Genomic DNA, 18,925 nt, shown 5'->3' on the forward strand with positions numbered 1-18,925 from the left:
TAAAGTTGATTAAATTCAAGTTAACCACAGCTGGGCTTGACTGTCCTTTGGTAGGTTCACCTCGTTCTATAATACAGCACAGCTTGAAAACAAATAAGAGGAGGTTTCGGATGTGGATCTCCCACCTATTTATGGACCTAAAGAGGCAGCTCTCTTTTCAATCTCTTTTTGTATACCACCTCCACTGCTGGCATCCCTGAGAGCTACTGAAGTTGGAAGGCAAGCTAATGAATGGGTCAAGTGTGGCTTCAGATGTCCCTTGCCCGATAGGGATGCTCACTTCGAAAAGCTGTGCATGGTTGGTCTGGGGCTAAAACCCACCACGGTTTCCGCAGATAACACCCTGGGAAGGGCCTCAAAAAGGGGCTGGATGGGAATTAGCGGCTGCAAAGCCCCAAGCCAACTCGATTCTGAAAGCTTCCCAAGATTTACCACTCTGTGCGTGGGACCCAAAGGATGTGGCCGAGGGAAGCAGGAGCCAGTTACAGACTGACGCTGATGGGCAACATAAGATGGAAAGAGGCTCCTTGCATACCCATGTCTTGGGTGGGACGAGTGGTCCTCATTTCCCCACAACTCTGGCTGTGGTCACACCTGGCATCGTAAGGTGATTTTTAAGAACTTGAGCAGGTGCAAAGCAGAGAGTCACCCTGTGAGGAGTGAATTTGTGACTGAGGTCTGACATACAGCAAGGCCTAGCACAGGCAGGCAACAGATGGGCTTATAGATGTTAGGTGTTGTTGGGGAGGGGAAGCTGATCCCCATAAATAATAGTATTGACTTGAACACTGGAGTCAGTGGGAATTAAGACCGCTGGGTGCTCAAACAGGATCCTGCCCATGGGGCTGCAGAAAGCCTCAGCTGCCAAAAGCCAACCTCAGTGATGCTTGCATGCCAAGGAACAGCCAGACTCTGCCGGCAACAGATACTACAGCAGTACGAACAGCTTTCATTTGCTTTCATTGCAAAAGGATACAAGGCAGGCCCGGGCTATTCCCAGCAGGAACGATTCCTGCTGAAGTCGGTGATAAGGCACAACCCACGTGCTGCTCAATCCTGCCCGTAACTCCAACAACACCACCCAACCACCAAGAAATTAGGAAGGAGAAGACCGCTGCTGGAGCAGATGCCTCATCCAGTGAGGCTGCTACCCTCCATGCTGACCTGTGCCGGAAACACTTGGAGCCAAAACACAAACCAAAAACCTAAATGCCCCAATTAAGGTCACCAATGCGTCACCGAATGACCTGCCCAGGCATCTCCCAGGGACGTAGCCTCCTCTTTTGTGAAGTGCAAAGTGGAAAGCATTTAACAAGTAGATCACATAATTTTTCCACTTCAGCTGTACTTCTCCTGGAAACAAAGAGGTTTCTTATGTGCTCTCTGCCTTCATCTGGGGTTCACATTGTGCTGTAACTTCGCTCCTTTGTAAAATTACGGGTCGGGAACAGCATGGTTTTGGGGCAAGGCCCCATGCTAGTTTGCAGCTGTAACAGATATTGCAATTACATGAATGCTGAAAAGCTGAAATACAGCGTTCCTTGGCAGAAAATCCTTATTTTCTCACCGAGTAGGTCTGTGACTTCTATAGAGATGCTTATTTATCGAAACATGTGTTTAAGAGGGTGTAACGCCACAAGGTGACAAAAACAAGTGCTGTGAGCGGCAGGCTGTGATGAGAGCGTGGCAGGTCCAGGCTGTTTGCATCTAATGAGCAGAACCTGGGCAACCCCAGGTAAAAGCGTCCACACGGTTCCCTGCAGAGCGAATTTAGAAGCAGACGTTACCAAATCACTTGGGTTTTTTCCTTAAAAGTGATTAATAAGGCTCAAGGGAGCTTGGTCTTGGGAGACGGTGGCGGGATGGAGTCAGGAGTCCTGTGCTGCGTGCCTGGCCCTGGACAGACTCTGCAGAAAAGAGTGTTTTGCCCAGGACACAAGGGCTATTGCAATCATATTTTTTCTGGATACCAACTGCATGCTTTTCTTTGCAGATATAGGGGAAAATGGCTTCAGGTACCATGCAGTGGCTCCCAAACCCCTGAAGTCCTTAATGCTGCATAGACCAGACAGCAAAAAACAACAGCTGACCTGCAAGCATGAAATGCAAAGCTTGGCTTTGCAGCTGATCCCTCAGCTGCTACTTAAAAGCCGCATTGTTTTGCAAGGCCCAAAACCTCCTACTTTCTCCTTATTGGATTAGAAACCGGGGGAAATTCACATTACTTAAGTTCCTAAGTTAAACCGGATATTGCTAGCGATGAGTTCCCAACCCAGTGCTGACATTAACACATAACAGCACTCACACTGACGGCACCACTGCCTTCTCCTTACATTGGGGTTGCCCTCCGCTGCCCATTTGAACAGCATATAAAATAGCAATCACCCCAGCACGCCGAGAGGGCGGGAAGGCACAGCTCTGCGGGACAGTTACGCATGGAGCATCTTACCCAAGCACCCCACATCATGAGCCACAGATTGATCGCTCACCACAAAGCAGTTCAAAGGCAACACAGCATTAATCTCTGTGACGGGGGATACTCTCTCCTAACAGATAGCATCCAAAGAGCAGCTCTGATGAAATGCATTGGTTGCCCCAAGTACAGCAAAATCAAATGCTGTGATAAATCTCGTAAGCTGCCAGAGACCTTTTCTTTGTTCCCCAGGCTCCCGAGTTTCCACTACTTCAGAAAGCAGCAGGGAGGGATGGAGCAGCCTTCCATGATGTGGGAGAGGAAGGCTTAAAGCCCAGCACTTGGGAGACCGTCTGTGAGTATCTCCCCTCCAGCAGATCCCGGTGAAGGCAGTCACCAACACTGTGCAATGCCAGTGGCCAAGGGTTTGGGTCCGTACTGAGCCCGGGGGGCTGAGGACACTGCACAGCCACCAGCCACTCGCCTCCTGGCATCACCTCCCCGGGTGTCTAAGACCTGCTGGCTGATGGAGTCTGGGCAGAAGGACGCAGAGAAGGTTACCTGCTACAGTTTCATAGGCTAAAATTGTGATGCTGCACATCACGGGCAGGGCACTGGGCTAGATGGAGGCTGCTCTAATTTCTTCCACATCACTAATGACGAGTTGGAGGTGAAAAGTCTGAGAGGCCCCATCAGCACCAGTAACTGGAATTTCTGCAAAGCCCAGGTATTCGGGAGGACAAGCTTTGAGGGGCAGCCAGCATCTCCTCTGAGCCTGTCCCTCCGCTGGCAGGGACACAAGGCTGGGAGCAAGGTTTGGGACCAGGTAGAGGCAGCACCTCATGCTCTAGGGGCAAGCAACGCCACGATAGACCTGGCAGCTCCTCTGACCTTGCCAGGCGGTCTGAGGAGCTGCTGGAGCACCATTCTTGTACTGCTGGGACGGAGACACTGCTGCGGCCCACCCCACTAGGAGAAGGGCCAGCGAGGGGTCCTGTGTCATGCTGGGGCTCCCGCTGCTCTCTCCAGACCAAGCTGTTCAATCCCCCTGTGCCTCCACCCCCGGCCTGGCGCACATCCCGCAGGGCCGATGCACACCACCACACACAGAGCATTTCATTGCAAACCTCAGAGTGACAAGGAGTGTTAAGCAGATATAAAGGACATCAGTCATTTACCCATCTGGTCGAAAGTCTAGTTGCTGGCAGAAAATAGAGGATTGTTACAGCAAGATCTACCATATGGCACCATTATGTGGAGCTTTGCAAGTGCTTTCTCTGAGTGTGCAAGCAAGATTTCAGCCTTTGAAGAAATGCTGTATTGTTAGCCTGGATACGCAGGAGCTTCCTGAAAGAAGCCATGGCAGATGGCACAGCTTTGTTCTCTTGGTTTGTAGGCAGCTCCTGCAGCCCCAGACATTCCCCCTCGTGGGGCTGAGCAGTCCCACGGCACAGCAATCCTCCTGATGTGTCCTATAGGAGGACCAATGCCTCCTGAAACTCCTTAAATCTGATGGATGTTGCCTGGTGGGTACCACTCCACTGCATGAGCCCCGGGAATCAAACTCTGCCGACCCAAGCTGCTGGGATGCACCGATGTCGATGAAAGGAGAGCTGCGCGAAACTGAAAAGCCTTGCCCCAGCCAAGGGAGCTGCAAATTAGTACATCTTCCGGAAATAGCCCGCTTTTGTCTGCACCTCCCTGCCAGCACCTGCTCCTCCCTGGGTGGCTGAGCCTGAGCCCCGGCAGGAGAGTGGACAAAGAAAAGCCTTTCAGACGGGGCCAGTGCCCACTTGAGCGACATCCCAACAATACCCTGATGAAAACCTATTCAGCCCAGGCGGGGGGAAAGGAAGGGAAAAGGAAAAGGTCCCTCCAGGAGGAAGCAGTGATCCGTCATTGACCACAGCAACATCTGCATCTGCCCTGAGCAGGCTCCTGCCTGCTGCGTACTGCTGGCTGGGACAGGGCACATTGTCCCTGCAGCCCAGGGTGAACATGGGGCATTTCTCACAGGTTGATTGCTCCTGTTTGTGCCCAGGCAAACAAAAAAGAAAAAATTTCCTGTTTCTCTGTTCCTCCTGAGAAACACTAGCACGGCCATAAAATAAAACCCTAACTATTTAACTATTCTCTTTAAGTATTCCATCTAAAATCTGAAGTGTCCATATAACACATAGCAGCCCATGAAACACACACCAGGAGTGCAGATCAAGCCTTTAGCCGATCTTGAAGTCAGCTGCTCCAAGTCCCTCTGCAGCTCAGGCCCTCGTCCTTGGCCGCTGGCATGGGACAGTCACTGATTTCTCACGCTACAGATGTTCCCTGACTCAGGCAGACCTGCACACTTAAAAACACCCAAACCCCAGAGAATATTTTGTGGGATGGCTCCAAAAAGAAAGAGGCTTTGCCCTTTGATGTAGGCAGCAGGCTGGGATCTGCAGAGCAGGGACCCTGCCAGATTGTTGGTCTCTGTGGGAGGACTGTCCACCCTGCAAACTCACTGCTGCAACGTCCCCAAAGATGTTGCCTGTCCCAGGCCTGAAATCTTCCACCCCTGCCACTCCAAGTCCCTGAAGGGAACAAATGGGGTAGAAAAGTCACTACTAAGCTGCAAGAGAAGAGCTGGCCGAGGACCAACCCGAGCTGTCAAAGCCTCCAGATCCCCTCCAACGCCTTTGACTTCCCTCAACCCAATAGACTGAGGCGACCGAGGACTTTGGAGGGAACCCTGGTCCCACAGAGCGGGCACAAGCCATCCCACCCTGGACGGTGGGGCGTGACAGGCTGGGTGGCATCAGGCTCCCGTAGGCATAAAATTCATCCCAGCGCCTCTGAGTGCTTTCTCTGTCTCTCTTCCAAATGTTACACAGTGGGTTTATACAGAAACAGTGGGACACTTTCCAAACCATTTAACTAATGCTGAAATTTAATACCCGACACCAACAGGTTACTGAGAACAAGAAGGAGCTGTTGTAATGGAGGAGGGTTGGGATTTGCAACTTCACTCCCCTGAATGGGAATCTGCCCTCTTGTGCCAGTGGGGCAGAACTTGTCTTCCCCTTCCCTCCCACCTGGCACTGGCTTGGGTTGAGATCTCCTGATGGTTTTTTTTGGGGAGCCAGGGGGTTGCAGCTGCTTGCATGGGAACACGGTGGGCACCTGCTGTTCCCCTCTCTCTATGACTTCAGTCACCAGGGAGCCAGCATGGCTCCTGCTGCCGGCATGCCATGGAGCAGCATCTGCCTCAGAGCCTTATTCTCACCCTTGGTCAGGGGAAAAAAACCCAAAATCTTGGCAGCACAGAGCAAGGGATAGAGAGCAGAAGGGCCATACCAGGGCATGCCCTGGGTCCAGCTTGGCCCTGGGAGCACTGCTGGGCTCCTGCTTCACTGCACATACAGCGGTTCCCTGCGGCACAGCCTCTGCACAAAGAATCTGGCTGAATTTGGGGGAGATTCTTTGAAAATCCTGGGCTGAGATGAAGTGCCACAGTCTTGGTGGGGCTCCAGCACATGAACCTCCATAGGTGCCTCCTTCAGCCTGGCTGGTGATGCTGAGCCTCAGCACAGCAAGCCCTTAACACCACCTTTGGCTGGGGCATGGAGAGGGTTTTCCCCAGGAAAGAATTTCCCTAGGAAAATCTGATTTGGCAAAATAATCAGTAGAAAAAAAACGTGGAACAGTGACAGTTACTCCACCTGAACAAACCAAACCCAGCTGGCGGTGTTTTGCAGGACTGCTGCAAGAAGAGTCCTGCTGCAGGGACATCTTGTTCCCACCGAGCCATGTGGGTGTCCCAGTCTGCCTTCTCATCCAGCTCATGGAGAAGGACGTCTGGGCAAAACTGGCTGTCATAATACAACCTGAAGCTCTCCTCTACCAAGTGGCCTAGCTCACCAAAACCATGCTGCCTGTCATCTAATGGGTCATGCTATACCATGAGGTGTGACCGATCAGTGTCACAACTCCCAGCTCCCTCTACCCATCAAAGCACCGTAGAGAAATTCCATTTCACTGATGACTCAACTCCAAGTGAAGCACTCTGGACCCATCCAGCAAACCACACCAAAATTTTTTTGCTTTTTTTTTTGATCCATGTTTTTTAGAGTTTTGGTATAGAGGAATAAAGAAACAATATTAGAGAAACAATATTTTAGAGACCACTTGGCCAATCGGGACATCCATAAGTCCATGGGCCCTGATGAGATGCACCCACAAGTGCTGAGAGAGCTGGCAGATGTTATTGCTTGTCCACTCTCCATCATCTTTGAAAAGTCATGGAGGACAGGAGAGGTGCCTGCGGACTGGAGGAAGGCCAATATCACTCCAGTCTTCAAAAAAGGCAGGAAGGAGGACCCAGGGAACTACAGATCGGTTAGTCTTACCTCCATCCCTGGGAAGGTAATGGAGCGACTTGTTCTGGATGTCATATCCAAGCACGTTCAAGAGCAGGAAGTTATTGGAAGTGGTCACCACGGATTTACCAAGGGTAAATCACACTTGACCAATCTTATAGCCTTCTATGATGTTATAACTGGTTGGCTAGATGACGGCAGAGCAGCAGATGTCATCTACCTTGACTTCAGCAAGGCTTTTAACACTGTCTCTCATAACATCCTCCTTAGCAAACTGAGGAAGCGTGGACTAGACGAGGGGACAGTGAGGTGGATTGAGAGCTGGCTGTGTGCCAGGACTCCGAGGGTTGTGATTAATGGAGCTCGGTCGAGTTGGAGGCCTGTAACCAGTGGTGTCCCTCAAGGGTCAATACTTGGACCAGTATTGTTTAACGTATTCATCAACGACCTGGACGAGAGGACAGAGTGTATGCTCAGCAAGTTTGCTGATGATGCCAAAGTGGGTGGGGTGGCTGACACCCCAGAGGGCTGTGCTGCCATCCAGCGTGACCTAGACAGGCTGGAGAGCTGGGCAGAGAAGAACCTAATGAGGTTCAAAAGGACAGGTGTAGGGTCCTGCGCCTGGGGAGGAAGAATGTCAGGCACCAGTATAGGTTAGGGGTGGACCTGCTGGAAAGCAGCTCTGAAGAAAAGGATCTGGGGATCTTGGTAGACAGTAAATTATCCACGAGCCAGCAATGTGCCCTTGTCGCCAAGAAGGCCAATGGAATTCTGGGCTGCACAGGGAAGCAGGTCAAGGGAGGTCATTCTCCCCCTCTACTCTGCACTGGTGAGGCCACAACTGGAATACTGTGCCCAGCTCTGGGCTCCCCAGTTCAAGAGAGACAGGGAACTACTGGAGAGAGTCCAGCATAAGGCAACAAAGATGATTGAGGGACTGGAGCATCTCCCTTATGAGGAAAGGCTGAGAGAGCTGGGACTCTTTAGCCTGGAGAAGAGAAGGCTGAGGGGAGACCTTATCAACGTTTACAAGTATCTAAAGGGTGGGTTGAAGGAGGATGGAGCCAGACTCTTTTCAGTGGTTCCCAGTAACAGGACGAGGGGTAACGGGCACAAACTGGAACACAGGAAGTCCCGATCAAACATGAGGAAAAACTTCTTTACAGTGAGGGTGAGAGAGCACTGGAACAGGCTGCCCAGGGAGGTTGTGGAGTCCCCTTCTCTGGAGACTTTCAAGACCCGCCTGGATGCAGCCCTGAGTGATGTGTTCTGGGCAATCCTGCTTTAGCAGGGGAGTTGGACTAGAGGATCTCTAGAGGTCCCTTCCAACTCTGAAAAATTCCGTGATTCCATGAATATCCTGACTCTCCAAATCTCAATTTAGCCCACACCCAATGATTTCTGCAAAGCAGAGTGCCCAACAAGTACAGTCACTTTGCACCAAGGGGACAATTTACTTTACCGGGTTGGACACCCCTGTACCACTCCAGAGGTGCACAAAGCCAGACCAGCTCCCAAGCCCTGCTCTAAGAAATCAAGACTTTCTAAGGAGAGGAAAACAAATCACACCAAACTGGCAGGATTTCAGAACGGAACAGAGCTCAAAGTTCAGTGCAAAGCCGCTCCCAACAGCAGCCCCTGACGCTCCCTTCACACCAAAGCTGGCCTCAAAATTCAAAACAAGCCTGGGGAGACGAGAAAGAGGGAAACAGAAAAGGAGGGGAAAAAGGAAAAACATAAAAAGCACCCTACTTACCACCAGCTCGGTGAACATAACGTCCAGCTCCTCCACCGGTGGCATGGGCAGCGCTGGCTCCATGGTCTGCAGGGCAAAGCTGCTGTCATTGCGCAGCCGGTATGTGATCTCAGGGTGGTCGCTGCTGCGAAAGCAGCAGAAGATGAAGGAGATCCCCCGACCGCTCCTCTTCCTTGGGGCCATGGCCAAAATCCTCTGCGTCCCTCCCTTCTGGGCACTAGATCCTGAGGGGAAGAGAAGAGAGGAGGCTCGAGCAGCTGTCCTGCAGTGCTGCGCTCCCATCCTGCCGAGAGGAGGAGGAATCAAAGCCACCCACGCGCTCGGCGCAGAGGGGAAGACTGGGGACGGTTTATCTGCCAAATATTTCTGCTCACATTTGACGTTTATGGTCCTGGCAACCTTGATGACCATGTGAATTAAAAAGAAGCATTTGCTTTGCCTTGTGCCGAAGATGGCAGCAGCAGGAGGACACGCTACCATCCCTATGGGGAGTGGGGTCCTGGATCCTGGACACCTCCCCCCCACTGCTGCAAATCTCAGCAAAACCCTGCTGACCTCCCCATGCTGTGGAAGTCAGGCCAGCCCTGGTCTCAGTCAGGCCAGAGGTATGGCAAATATTGGAGGCTGCTGCCAGGAACGGCTGGATATGCCCAGGACCACCAGATACATGGTCCCCAGAATGGATGAATTGGTACTCAAAGACCTCAAGTGGCCCAGGATACCCTGAGCCGCAGATGGCAGCAGAGCTGTGAAAATATTCTATATTATCACTCCAGCTCTTAAACATGTCCCTAAACATCCATCGGCAACCGCCGGTTAGGCAGCAGTTTTTCATGGGAAGTTTTACTTGGCTTTAATTAGATAAACCCTACTTCAAATTCCAGTAAATATTTACAAGATGTGATTTCAGCTGATAAAACTCACATGGTGCCAGTAGCTCAGACCTTCCTACGCAGTGGCTTATGCGGGGCATTGCTTGCATCAGTGGTCACTTGGGTTTTGCTGATTTCTGAAAGTCGGATTGGGAGCAAAGCTCAGGGCAGGCGACATGTCTTGCTCAACCAATAACAGCAAGGCAGGCAAATATTGCCCCAAAATTGGGACTGTCAAGTCAACGATACAAGAGAAGGGCCACCTACAAGGAATGAGGACGGCAGAGAAACACCCTAACCAGCAAAGTCAAGAATTTTTAAAAAGCCTAAACATTTGTCTTATAAAGCCACACACCCACACATTTTATCTCTGTGCAACAAGATGCTGAGATGTTAAGAGACAGGACAAACAGCCAAGGTTAATGCAGAAGGTTGAAATATAGATGACTCAGATTTATCAACAAAGCTATGAAGAGACTTGGGAAAAAAGGTCAGCAGTTGGAGAGAAGCGTCTGATCTCCCAGAGCCAGTCATTTGGATTTATACACCCAAATAAACAGCTGCCATGCCCTATAGAGAGCCAGCATCAGAGGCAGGTTGGGGGCAGACCTGGGGTCGGACCCTGCACCACCGCTTGCATGGCAAATGCTGCCCTCCCAAAATAGGGACCTTACAGAAAATTCAGACTCTACCCACATTACTTTAACAGAGGACTTGACCCTTGAAATCGTCTTCGATTGCATAATTTTGGCACACGGTGTAATCGTCTGCTGAACCATGAGCAATGGGAAACAGCTATTGGGTCTTCATGGGGAATAATCCCAGGCTGTGAAACTGCTCTGTGCCCAGTCTGGAGGGCTGCCCCCCCTCGCTGAAGAGAGCCAAATCTCATTTCACATTTAGCTTCTTGGATTTAGAAAAATGCAGCCACTGGAGAAATTTCAGCTGCTGTGAAAGCTCTCTCATCGCAGCTTCCCAGCAGCCCACACCATGGCAAATCCATTAGCAGCCTGCTGGCATCTCTTCCATGTTAGGAGGGGTTTTGGATCTGCTGGGGAATTTCTTTCCTAAAGGAGGGAGGGAAACAAAAAAAAACAAAGACACACAGACCTCTGTCACCTCCAACACAGAGGAGAATGTTGCAGGTTTGGGTTTTGAAAAGCCACGAGGAGCAGGGTGCAGAAGGAGATGCTGGTGGCTGCCCAGCTCTTTGAGCCTGGCATGGGAGCTCTGTCCGGACCCGCACGTCCTCAGCTGTGCAACGTTTCGTTGCTTGGTCAATACCACTCCATGGGTACAGACATGCTGTGCCCAGAGCAGGACCTCATCCTGCTCCTGCAGTTAGTCCGGAGCAAATGAACCCATTCTCTTCTTCCATGGGTCAATTTCCATCCCCTTTTCAATATCACATCAATCTAATCCTTGAAACCTGCTGCTACATACAACCTCTGACTCGGGCTTGCAAAGATGTACAGAAAGCTTTTACCAGAACGACAGCCGCTATTCAGAGATACATGCTCCTGATGACGTTTTATGAGGAATTTGAATGACAGACCAAAAGGAAAGACTTTATTTTGGGTTTTAAAGCAGACAGGCATGTAGCAACCAAGACAAGGTATTTTTGAGCTGCTTCCAGCTCTGGAGCTGTTGAGGTTCCTCATTTTCATCTATAAACAATTAAAAAAACCAAACCACCCTATAGTGTAGGCTGAAGAGGCTGCAGGTTATTAGCAACCAAGGCTAAAAAAAGTTAGAGAGAATATGTTAGCTACCAGGCAAATAGCATTAAACCTTCAGAAGGCTGATGAATATTCATTGACAAGATGAATCAAAATCAAAATGTGGCTCCCTGGCAGTTCATCAGGAGCTGCAGACAGTGCAGATTACATTGTTAGAACAAAGTCCAGCTACGCAGCCTTCTCCTTCCCCACAAATCCTACAGAAATCGGTTATTCGAGGAGAAAAACCAACAGCCCCTGGCAACCCGTAGGCTTACATTAAGGACAGCAGAAAGGACTAGCTCCACGCAGCATCACATGTTAAGTGTTCTGCTCCCACCTCTCCTTTATACCTCTGAGCACTAATTAGATCAATAAATTTAAGTCAGATTGTGATCTAATGGTGCCTTCTGGCCTTTGCTATTGGGTGGGCCAGAATAAATTAAGTTTAATTGCCCCTATACGTACAGAGCCAGGGAAGATAGGATGGGAAGGGTCATTGAGGGAACTTCCAGACAAACCCCAAATCCCAAGGAAGGACTGATGGGGCTGAATCATTCACAAACAACTTCACTTTCACAGAAGCAGGGGTGGAAATGTGTGTGCGATGCGCTTAGCCTGAAAGGCCACGGAGAGGGGGAGGAGGAGGAGGAAGAGAAGTAGTAGCTTAGCCCAAGTGTGCCACTAGGACCGACCGGGGTCCTCATGCAGGACAGAGGCCATGGGCTGCAGCTCAGCGATACACACAGATAAGCACTCTTGTTTTTCCCAGCCCTAAAAAAACCCCACCAAGCCTCCATTGCCCTGAGCAGTGCTTAAATGAAATCAGTCATTAGGAGAAAATTGGACCCCGGTGTCGCTTCCGCCTTTGCTTTAAGGAAAGGAGAGCAGCAATTACCGCTTGCATATTCAAGAGCCTCCTCGGCAAGCTAAATTAACCCGCGTGGAGCAACATGCTGCCAAAGCCTGTCTGTGACCGATACCTCAACAAACTGGTTTAAAGCCAGCACCGGTATTGCAGCATTGCAGTCTGCAGCCTAAAAATACCCGGCAAGGGTACAAACACATGTAAAGGAGCGTGCATGCTCCCCTTCACACCCTCCTCCAAACCCGCCCAGAAGCTAGGAGCTAAATCCTCAAATGTGAATATTGGATTGTTGTTTTTCTGGCTCCTCTCCCATTCCATCCCAAAACAAGGATGCAAGATCCTGAGTGAGCTCTTTCTCAATGCGGAGCTTTATTTCAGTGCATTGCACAAGGGGAGAGTATTTTTGTGCAAGTGCAGTAACGCTCACTGACCATCTCTCACAAGCCCTGACCGATTTCAGCATCTTAGGCCACACCAAGCTTTCCCTCCCCCAACCCCGCAGAGTTTCAGTGCAACGCGGGATGCTTCCAACCAACAGAAATCTGGCTCTCTTCCGTCTCTGCAAAGTGACCTCCTTGGCTGGTGGTGGCTGAGAGGCACTTGGTCTTGGCAGGCAGTTTTGGAAGATACTGTCACCCCCAGCAAGTGCTAGAGCTGGGTCTCCTGGACTACTTTTTACAGCACATAGAAGGCAGAAATTTGGCATCCCACACATCGCACCCTAAGCCTGTCCCACCCCACCGCTGAGCAATGGCGCACTCTCCCTTGGTGCTTCTCCCCATGCATATAACACCCAGCGCACGGTGCGGTGCACATCAAACCTGCTAATTACTTTGCATCTTTTTTTTTTTAAACAAACAATTTTAGACCATTTTCTTCCCACTGTAAGTTGAGTCCAGACCTCCATAGCAATAAAAGCTAGATGCTCCCATGGCATTTTTCAGACCAGCTGTATGTTTGAGGCATCCCCTGAGAAACAGCAAAGCCTTCCCTGGACACAAGACAGCCAGCACATTCCTTGGCCTCGTCCGCTAACCCGACCACTCCTCAGGTTCAGGATTGTGAGCCCTCCAAAATGTGTGTGGTGCTCTGCCCAGCTGATCAGGCGGCAGCATTCACACTCATCCCTCTCAAGAGTGAGAAGTGCTGTTCCGTTTCACATTTGCACCAAAGCCAGTGCAGAGAAACCGTTTTTAAAGGGGGGGATCCAAGTACTATTTGATTTTAAAAATAAAAGCTTGAAATTGAGCCCTTGTGAATGAAAAGCTCAGAAATAGAATTGCATTCCCCTAAGCAGGAGCCACCTTCCCTCCAACATAGAAGCCCAGAGGACCTGAACCCATCACCAGCACCTCCAGCATGGACCCTGTGCTGAGCATGGTGCCGGCATATCCAGCACAGCCATTCCTGTTAAAAGCAACCAGGATGATTTTTTGGTCACAAGCTCCCCATGACAATTTCCAAAAACCACTTTCTCCAGTGTAAAGCTGTTTTCACATACAGGCTGGGAATGTGTGTGTTTGGTGGAAATCCATGCATGTGGACAGGAGGGGGAAAAAAGCCAAAACACTTGGCAGCTTTAAACTGTTTGACAAATGCCTCTCCCCCTCCATCCACCTGTGAAATGGCAGCCGCGGAAGAGGATGGGGACAGAACCCTTCCCATGATTCCTCAGGAAAATCAGCTGGCAGGAGAAGCCTGACTCATTGCTAAATCACAAGAGCCATAATTCTTAGTGTAAGCAAATCTCATAGACTTGGGTTTCATGTATTTATAAATACATCTCTCAAATCCTGAATTACCCCAGATCCTCCTCCCCCTCCCCAGAAATCCTATGATACTCCATAAATCCAATGAAGAGGGGTTTGCATGTCCAAATCTTGCTCAGGCTGCCCAGTACCCAAAGGATGCTGACAGGGGCTGGCTGCAGTTGCAGGCTCTCAGCTCGCTCCTGGAAAGCCCCACCTGCCAGCACCCACACAACCCCAATGTTCACCTAAAATGTGTTGACTCCTCTTTGTATTTTTTCCTTTTATTGTGGCATTCATCACACCCGAAGCATACATCTGGGCCTGCTGTCCCACAAGAAAACATTCTGCTCTGCTCAAGGGCAGATGAGATCCGGAGGCTCGATGGTGAAATTCAGGGTGCCGCAAGAAAAATCAAACCAGTTCCTTCACAGCGTCAGTAAACATTTATATGTTTACCAGTGAGGGAAAAAAGTAGTTTCATAAATTTGTAACACACTAGAAAAAGCCCTCCTTTTTCCATCTAAGCAAAATTTACACCTACTGCAAGCAATGAAAGTGCTGGGAGAGATTTTTTTGCATGTGTCTGCATGGAGCTCTCCTATCTAGAGGTGTTAATGATGCTACCCAGGAGAAAGAGCAACCACCTCCACCACACTGCAAGAATATCACAGCTCGGCTTGGAAGTTGCCTCTCCAGCGCGCAAGCGAGCTCCCTGCCAAGGGAAGCACACATGCTGTTGACTCTGCAATCCAGTTTTTGGGGGGAAGAGTGTGGCGCACAGCAGGGTGAGATGAGATCTGTCTTAGCACTCTCCGACTGAAATCAATCCTCAGAGCAGCGCCGCTTGGTTTGGCAAGCCAGCAAAAATCCAGAGCACAGGATGGTTGCCAGTGTGTTGCAGGACCGCGTCTGTCCCAGAACATGGAGATAAGCTTGGGTCCAAGGAGAAGATGCTGAGGGCTTGCAGCATCCACCCTCCACAGCATCCCCACACATCCCTTTATCCCTCCTGCAGTTGCAGAGACCAGCACAGCTCAGTGCACAGATGAATCCAACTAGGGAAGATGCTGCTGGAGCAAAACTTTTTTTTTAGTTTTTGAAGATTAAAAACCAAACCTTGCTGGAAGTTTCTCAGTTAGCTAGATGGTAAGCGGCGCAGTAACACTGAAGGAGGTCACGAGTTCTCCACTAAAAAGGTAAACTTAATCGGTGACGAGCTGAGCGCTGGCGTCAGATTCTCTAAACCACTACAGACTGCTTCATATGGGAGCTTCAGCGGACCAGCCTGGGCAAATGCCATTTACTTAAGGAACAAGGACAACAAGCATGGAATTGCAGACAAGACCCAGTCTGGGAACCTATATAAATACATATATATATATATATTCCTTAATACTCACTGGGGTGCCAAACGACTCAATGCTACAAACACACACGTGCTTTTTTTTCCAGCAGCCAGACGGATTTGTGGTCCTTTTGCAGGAGCAAACCAAAAAGCTGGGTGGGTTGGTGGTGGGAGGAAGAAAGAGTTTTCAAGTCACATGTTGCTCCCTTAAATGCCCTCAATCATTTGCATCCTGAAACCTAGGCACAAACTTGTCGGAGGTGGGTTAAGCCCAAGAGACTTCCTTGGAAGACAGACGGAGGTGGAGGCTGCGAAGGAGGCGGGGGGAGCTTGCCAGGAAGGATATTGCAGCATCCCCTTGCCCTCCCCGTGCCCCAGCCCAGTTTCAAACGGCAGCACAGAAAAACCTGGCAGAAACGAAAAGCGATGCGAGGGGCCGTCCCTTCTGGTGCTCCCCTCACCCCATTCTTGTTTTGGGGTGGCAGTTGCTTGCGCTGCATTGTGGTGGGGCTCAAAGGGGCAGAAATGCCCCTTTCAGAGCAGAGGTCACACGAAGGGAGGGATTAGCACCAACCCGGGGCTCTTCTGAAAGCCCGCAGCCTTGCACAGAAGACCCTCACAAAAGTTGTTCTTTGCTATTTGAACCTGGTCTGTGAGGGAGCCTTTGCAGGTGTCCAGCCCTGCATCACTGCAGACATCCGGGCTAGGCAATGTCAAGGCCATGTAGCCCTCAAGGCCAAAAGCAGCCAAGAGAGGGATGCAAGACCCTCTGGGGAGCTCAGGGGGCTGCTACAGCCCTGCAGAGCATCCCGGAGCAAGCATCCTCCTCCATCTCGGCTCCGTCCTCATCACCCAGCGCAAGCACAAGTCAACATCCAGCCCCACTCCATTTCCATCGCTGGTTTTGTCCCCAGCTGGGAGAAAACATTCATGCAAAGCACAAAACACCTCCGGGAGGCTGATAATACTGAGCCACATGTGAAGCCCACCCCAGTGTATCACAAGTTACATATAATTAGGAAGAACCTCCCAACACAACAGGCACTGGAATCACGTCCCTGCCCGGCCACTGGAAGGAGACCTCCCCTCTCCGTATTTCCCTCTCAATCTGAAAGGACACGGAATTTAATCACTTCATTTCCAAAGTCACTCCCGGCTCCAACTACTCTCTTTGATGAGGCAAAGCTTTTGTCAATAAAGACTCAACAGCCTGTCAAGCAGGGAGAGAGGAGCTTTATTTCTCACTGGAGGAGGATATTTGTTTGCCAATTAGCCTTTTCCTGGAGAACAATAGTTCAATAAAAGTTTTCCTTTATTTTAATTCCCCTTTTTTTCCTCCCCCCCCCCCCCGAGTCCCAAGCCCTGCTCCTCCAGTGAATATTTGGTCTCTGACTTTGATTTATCGTATGCAAAGCCTCACTGCTGAGCTTTCCATTTCACCGCTCCCTATTTCAGCAGCAATCTCTGGGGTGAGACAGGCTCTCCGAGTGTAAAACCAAGGGGGAAGGCAGGCAGGTTTTTCCTCTCTTAAAGCCTCTTAATTTGGCTACGCAAACTGGAGTTTCCAACTTGCTCAGCAGCAGATGCTTCCAGTCCATCATCACAGCAACGTCTGCCGTGGGGCCACCACCACCACGGCAAGGCAATGAGGAGCTCCTGTCTGAGTCCCAACAGGATAGTTTTGGAGATTTTTAGGATTATCCATGTTTAAAGTGAGGGTACTGGAACCACTGGTGTTCATGCAGCTTGTGGTGTGTAGCAAGCTGGGTTTTTTTTCCTCTTTCAAAATGGAAACTGAGTGGAGGCTGCTGTAAATAGGAGTCTTTCCTAACAGGGACCCTGACAGGTAGGTATCATTAAACTTGTAGTCTAGAAAGTGCCCAAAGCAAACAAAACACATTTGTCACATCTCTCAGGTGTCCTATCCATCTGCAGTGCTGATTTCTCTTTTAAAATTTTTAAATCCTGGTGGTAATCCAGAGTGATTTTTCCTCCTAAAGCATGAACATAGGGCTGAGAAGTCCTTCATAAGTATGTCTGATGGCAGAAATGGCCCACCAGCCAATTTCCTTCTAGTACGACATTAATACCTCCCCGTGATTCAGCAGATGAATGCTGAAAAACAATATATGTGAGCTCGCATCAGGAACAATGCAATCCCAACAGCTTCAACACAACGCCTGCTCCCACCCGGCCTGGGAAAAAGCAACATTTTTTATCACATTACATTAAAAGACTGTTTGCATTTAAGCATAATAAAGAAAAGCAGGCAAGCACAGCAGGCGAGACTAATTTGGAAGGCTTGATTATACTTTCTTTTATACTTTTTTTTATGTAGATGCAACACAGTGCAGCTTATGGCAGAAGCTCTGCTTTGACCAGGACGGAGCTGCACGAGAGCAGGACTTGGCTTTCCCAGGAGAGCTGCTCAAACCCACCGCCTGCAAGTTGGAGAACCTGCCTTAATGGAGGCATGCCATTTCAATTGCCTAACTATCCTGCCTCTCACCGATGGCAGGGAGCAAGGAAAGGCTCGCTCTGAAGTCAGCCAACCCACCACTGCTCGGGATGGACCGAATGAAGGTTCCTCTTGCTTGGCAGGAGCATCCAGAGGGAAACGTCCAGTGCAGATCCCAAGGGAATGCACTTAAAAAAATCAATAGAGACTATTTTACTGCTTAATCCAGGACAGTATAAGGATCAGCAGCATCAATACAAGCCAAATTTAAACACACTGAGTACATGTACAGTATTATTTTTTTTTGTGCACACTGATTTAACCAAGTCTGTTTTTTCTCAGACACTTGGAAGTCCAAACAGGGCCTTCATAGCATCACTACTGCTTCAGGCATCCTACCTGCCTCCATCTCTATATGCTGCTTAAAAAATGAGCCTTTCTACCCCACTGGAGCAAACACTCCAGTGAGGAAACCACCCTCAAAGGTGTAATATTGCAGTGACAGTGACCACCTCCCTGCCAGGGCTATGCACAGAAGTGGATTTCTCTTCTTTGCAGGTTTTCACACTGCACCCACAACGAATTGCAATACAAGCTTCCCATCCTTGTAGATATTTATATAACAATCTCCCTTTTCATTAAAAAAGAAAAAAAACCACCCCAGCCTCGCAATTGCAAAGAACTGTTTGAAAAAGTGACCCAAGGGGATCCTGAGAGGCTCAGACACCCTGGAGAGAAGATAATTGTGTTTGAAGTTTGTAATTTAATCTCATCTGCTGCAGGATGGCAATCTGGGTGTTCATATATTTGGGACTAGCCCCACACCAGATGCACCCACAAGCAGAGATATATCTCCCCAGCAGCCACAACACAGGCTCAGAAAGCCACAACGTCGCCCACTTCTGTTGCGGTATAGCATCATGGTCTGCCCTCTTCCATCCACCAGCTCCCTCCCGTGCACCCACTGCAACTCTGTAAGGATGCTCTGTGCTTCAACACTGTCACTTCCCTCACCTTCCTGACTCTTTGAACCAGTCCCCGATGCTCCTGGCCCCTCCCAAGCTCACAGCTCCTTGCAGATGACTTATTACTTGTGGTTGGAGTCCACCACTTTGGCCAGCAAAGTGAAAGCACTTCTTCCCATCAGCACTAGTCTGGTTTGCTCACAATCCGAAGCAGTGGAGAACTTCATCTCTTTGAGGGTTCCTGAGTCCTGGTGGTGGCAAGGTCCTGAAGCAGGGCCCGGCAGGCCTAACCAAGCTTGACGTGAAATAACAGCTCAGTGAGCTGAGCTTTATTCCTTGATTTGTACTTCCTCATGCCCACACTACGAGGGTCACAAGCCGGCCAAGCGAATACTTCAAATGGAGCAAGCTATGTTCAGTG

General features: G+C 49.9%; 1 protein-coding gene across 4 annotated transcripts in view; it reads right to left on the reverse strand.

Moving 5' to 3' along the window:
- Positions 1-18,925, reverse strand: part of DAAM1 (dishevelled associated activator of morphogenesis 1) — a 96,360-nt gene that overhangs the window by 50,792 nt on the left and 26,643 nt on the right. For all 4 annotated transcript variants that reach the window (XM_054199564.1, XM_054199565.1, XM_054199566.1 and 1 more), the window contains one exon: positions 8,528-8,751. In XM_054199564.1, the coding sequence (XP_054055539.1) occupies positions 8,528-8,710 (183 nt within the window). In that variant the 5' untranslated portion in view covers positions 8,711-8,751. The remainder of the gene's footprint in view (positions 1-8,527; positions 8,752-18,925) is intronic.

The sequence above is a fragment of the Rissa tridactyla genome, chromosome 4 (assembly GCF_028500815.1).
Source record: "Rissa tridactyla isolate bRisTri1 chromosome 4, bRisTri1.patW.cur.20221130, whole genome shotgun sequence".
Classification (NCBI taxonomy): Eukaryota; Metazoa; Chordata; class Aves; order Charadriiformes; family Laridae; genus Rissa; species Rissa tridactyla.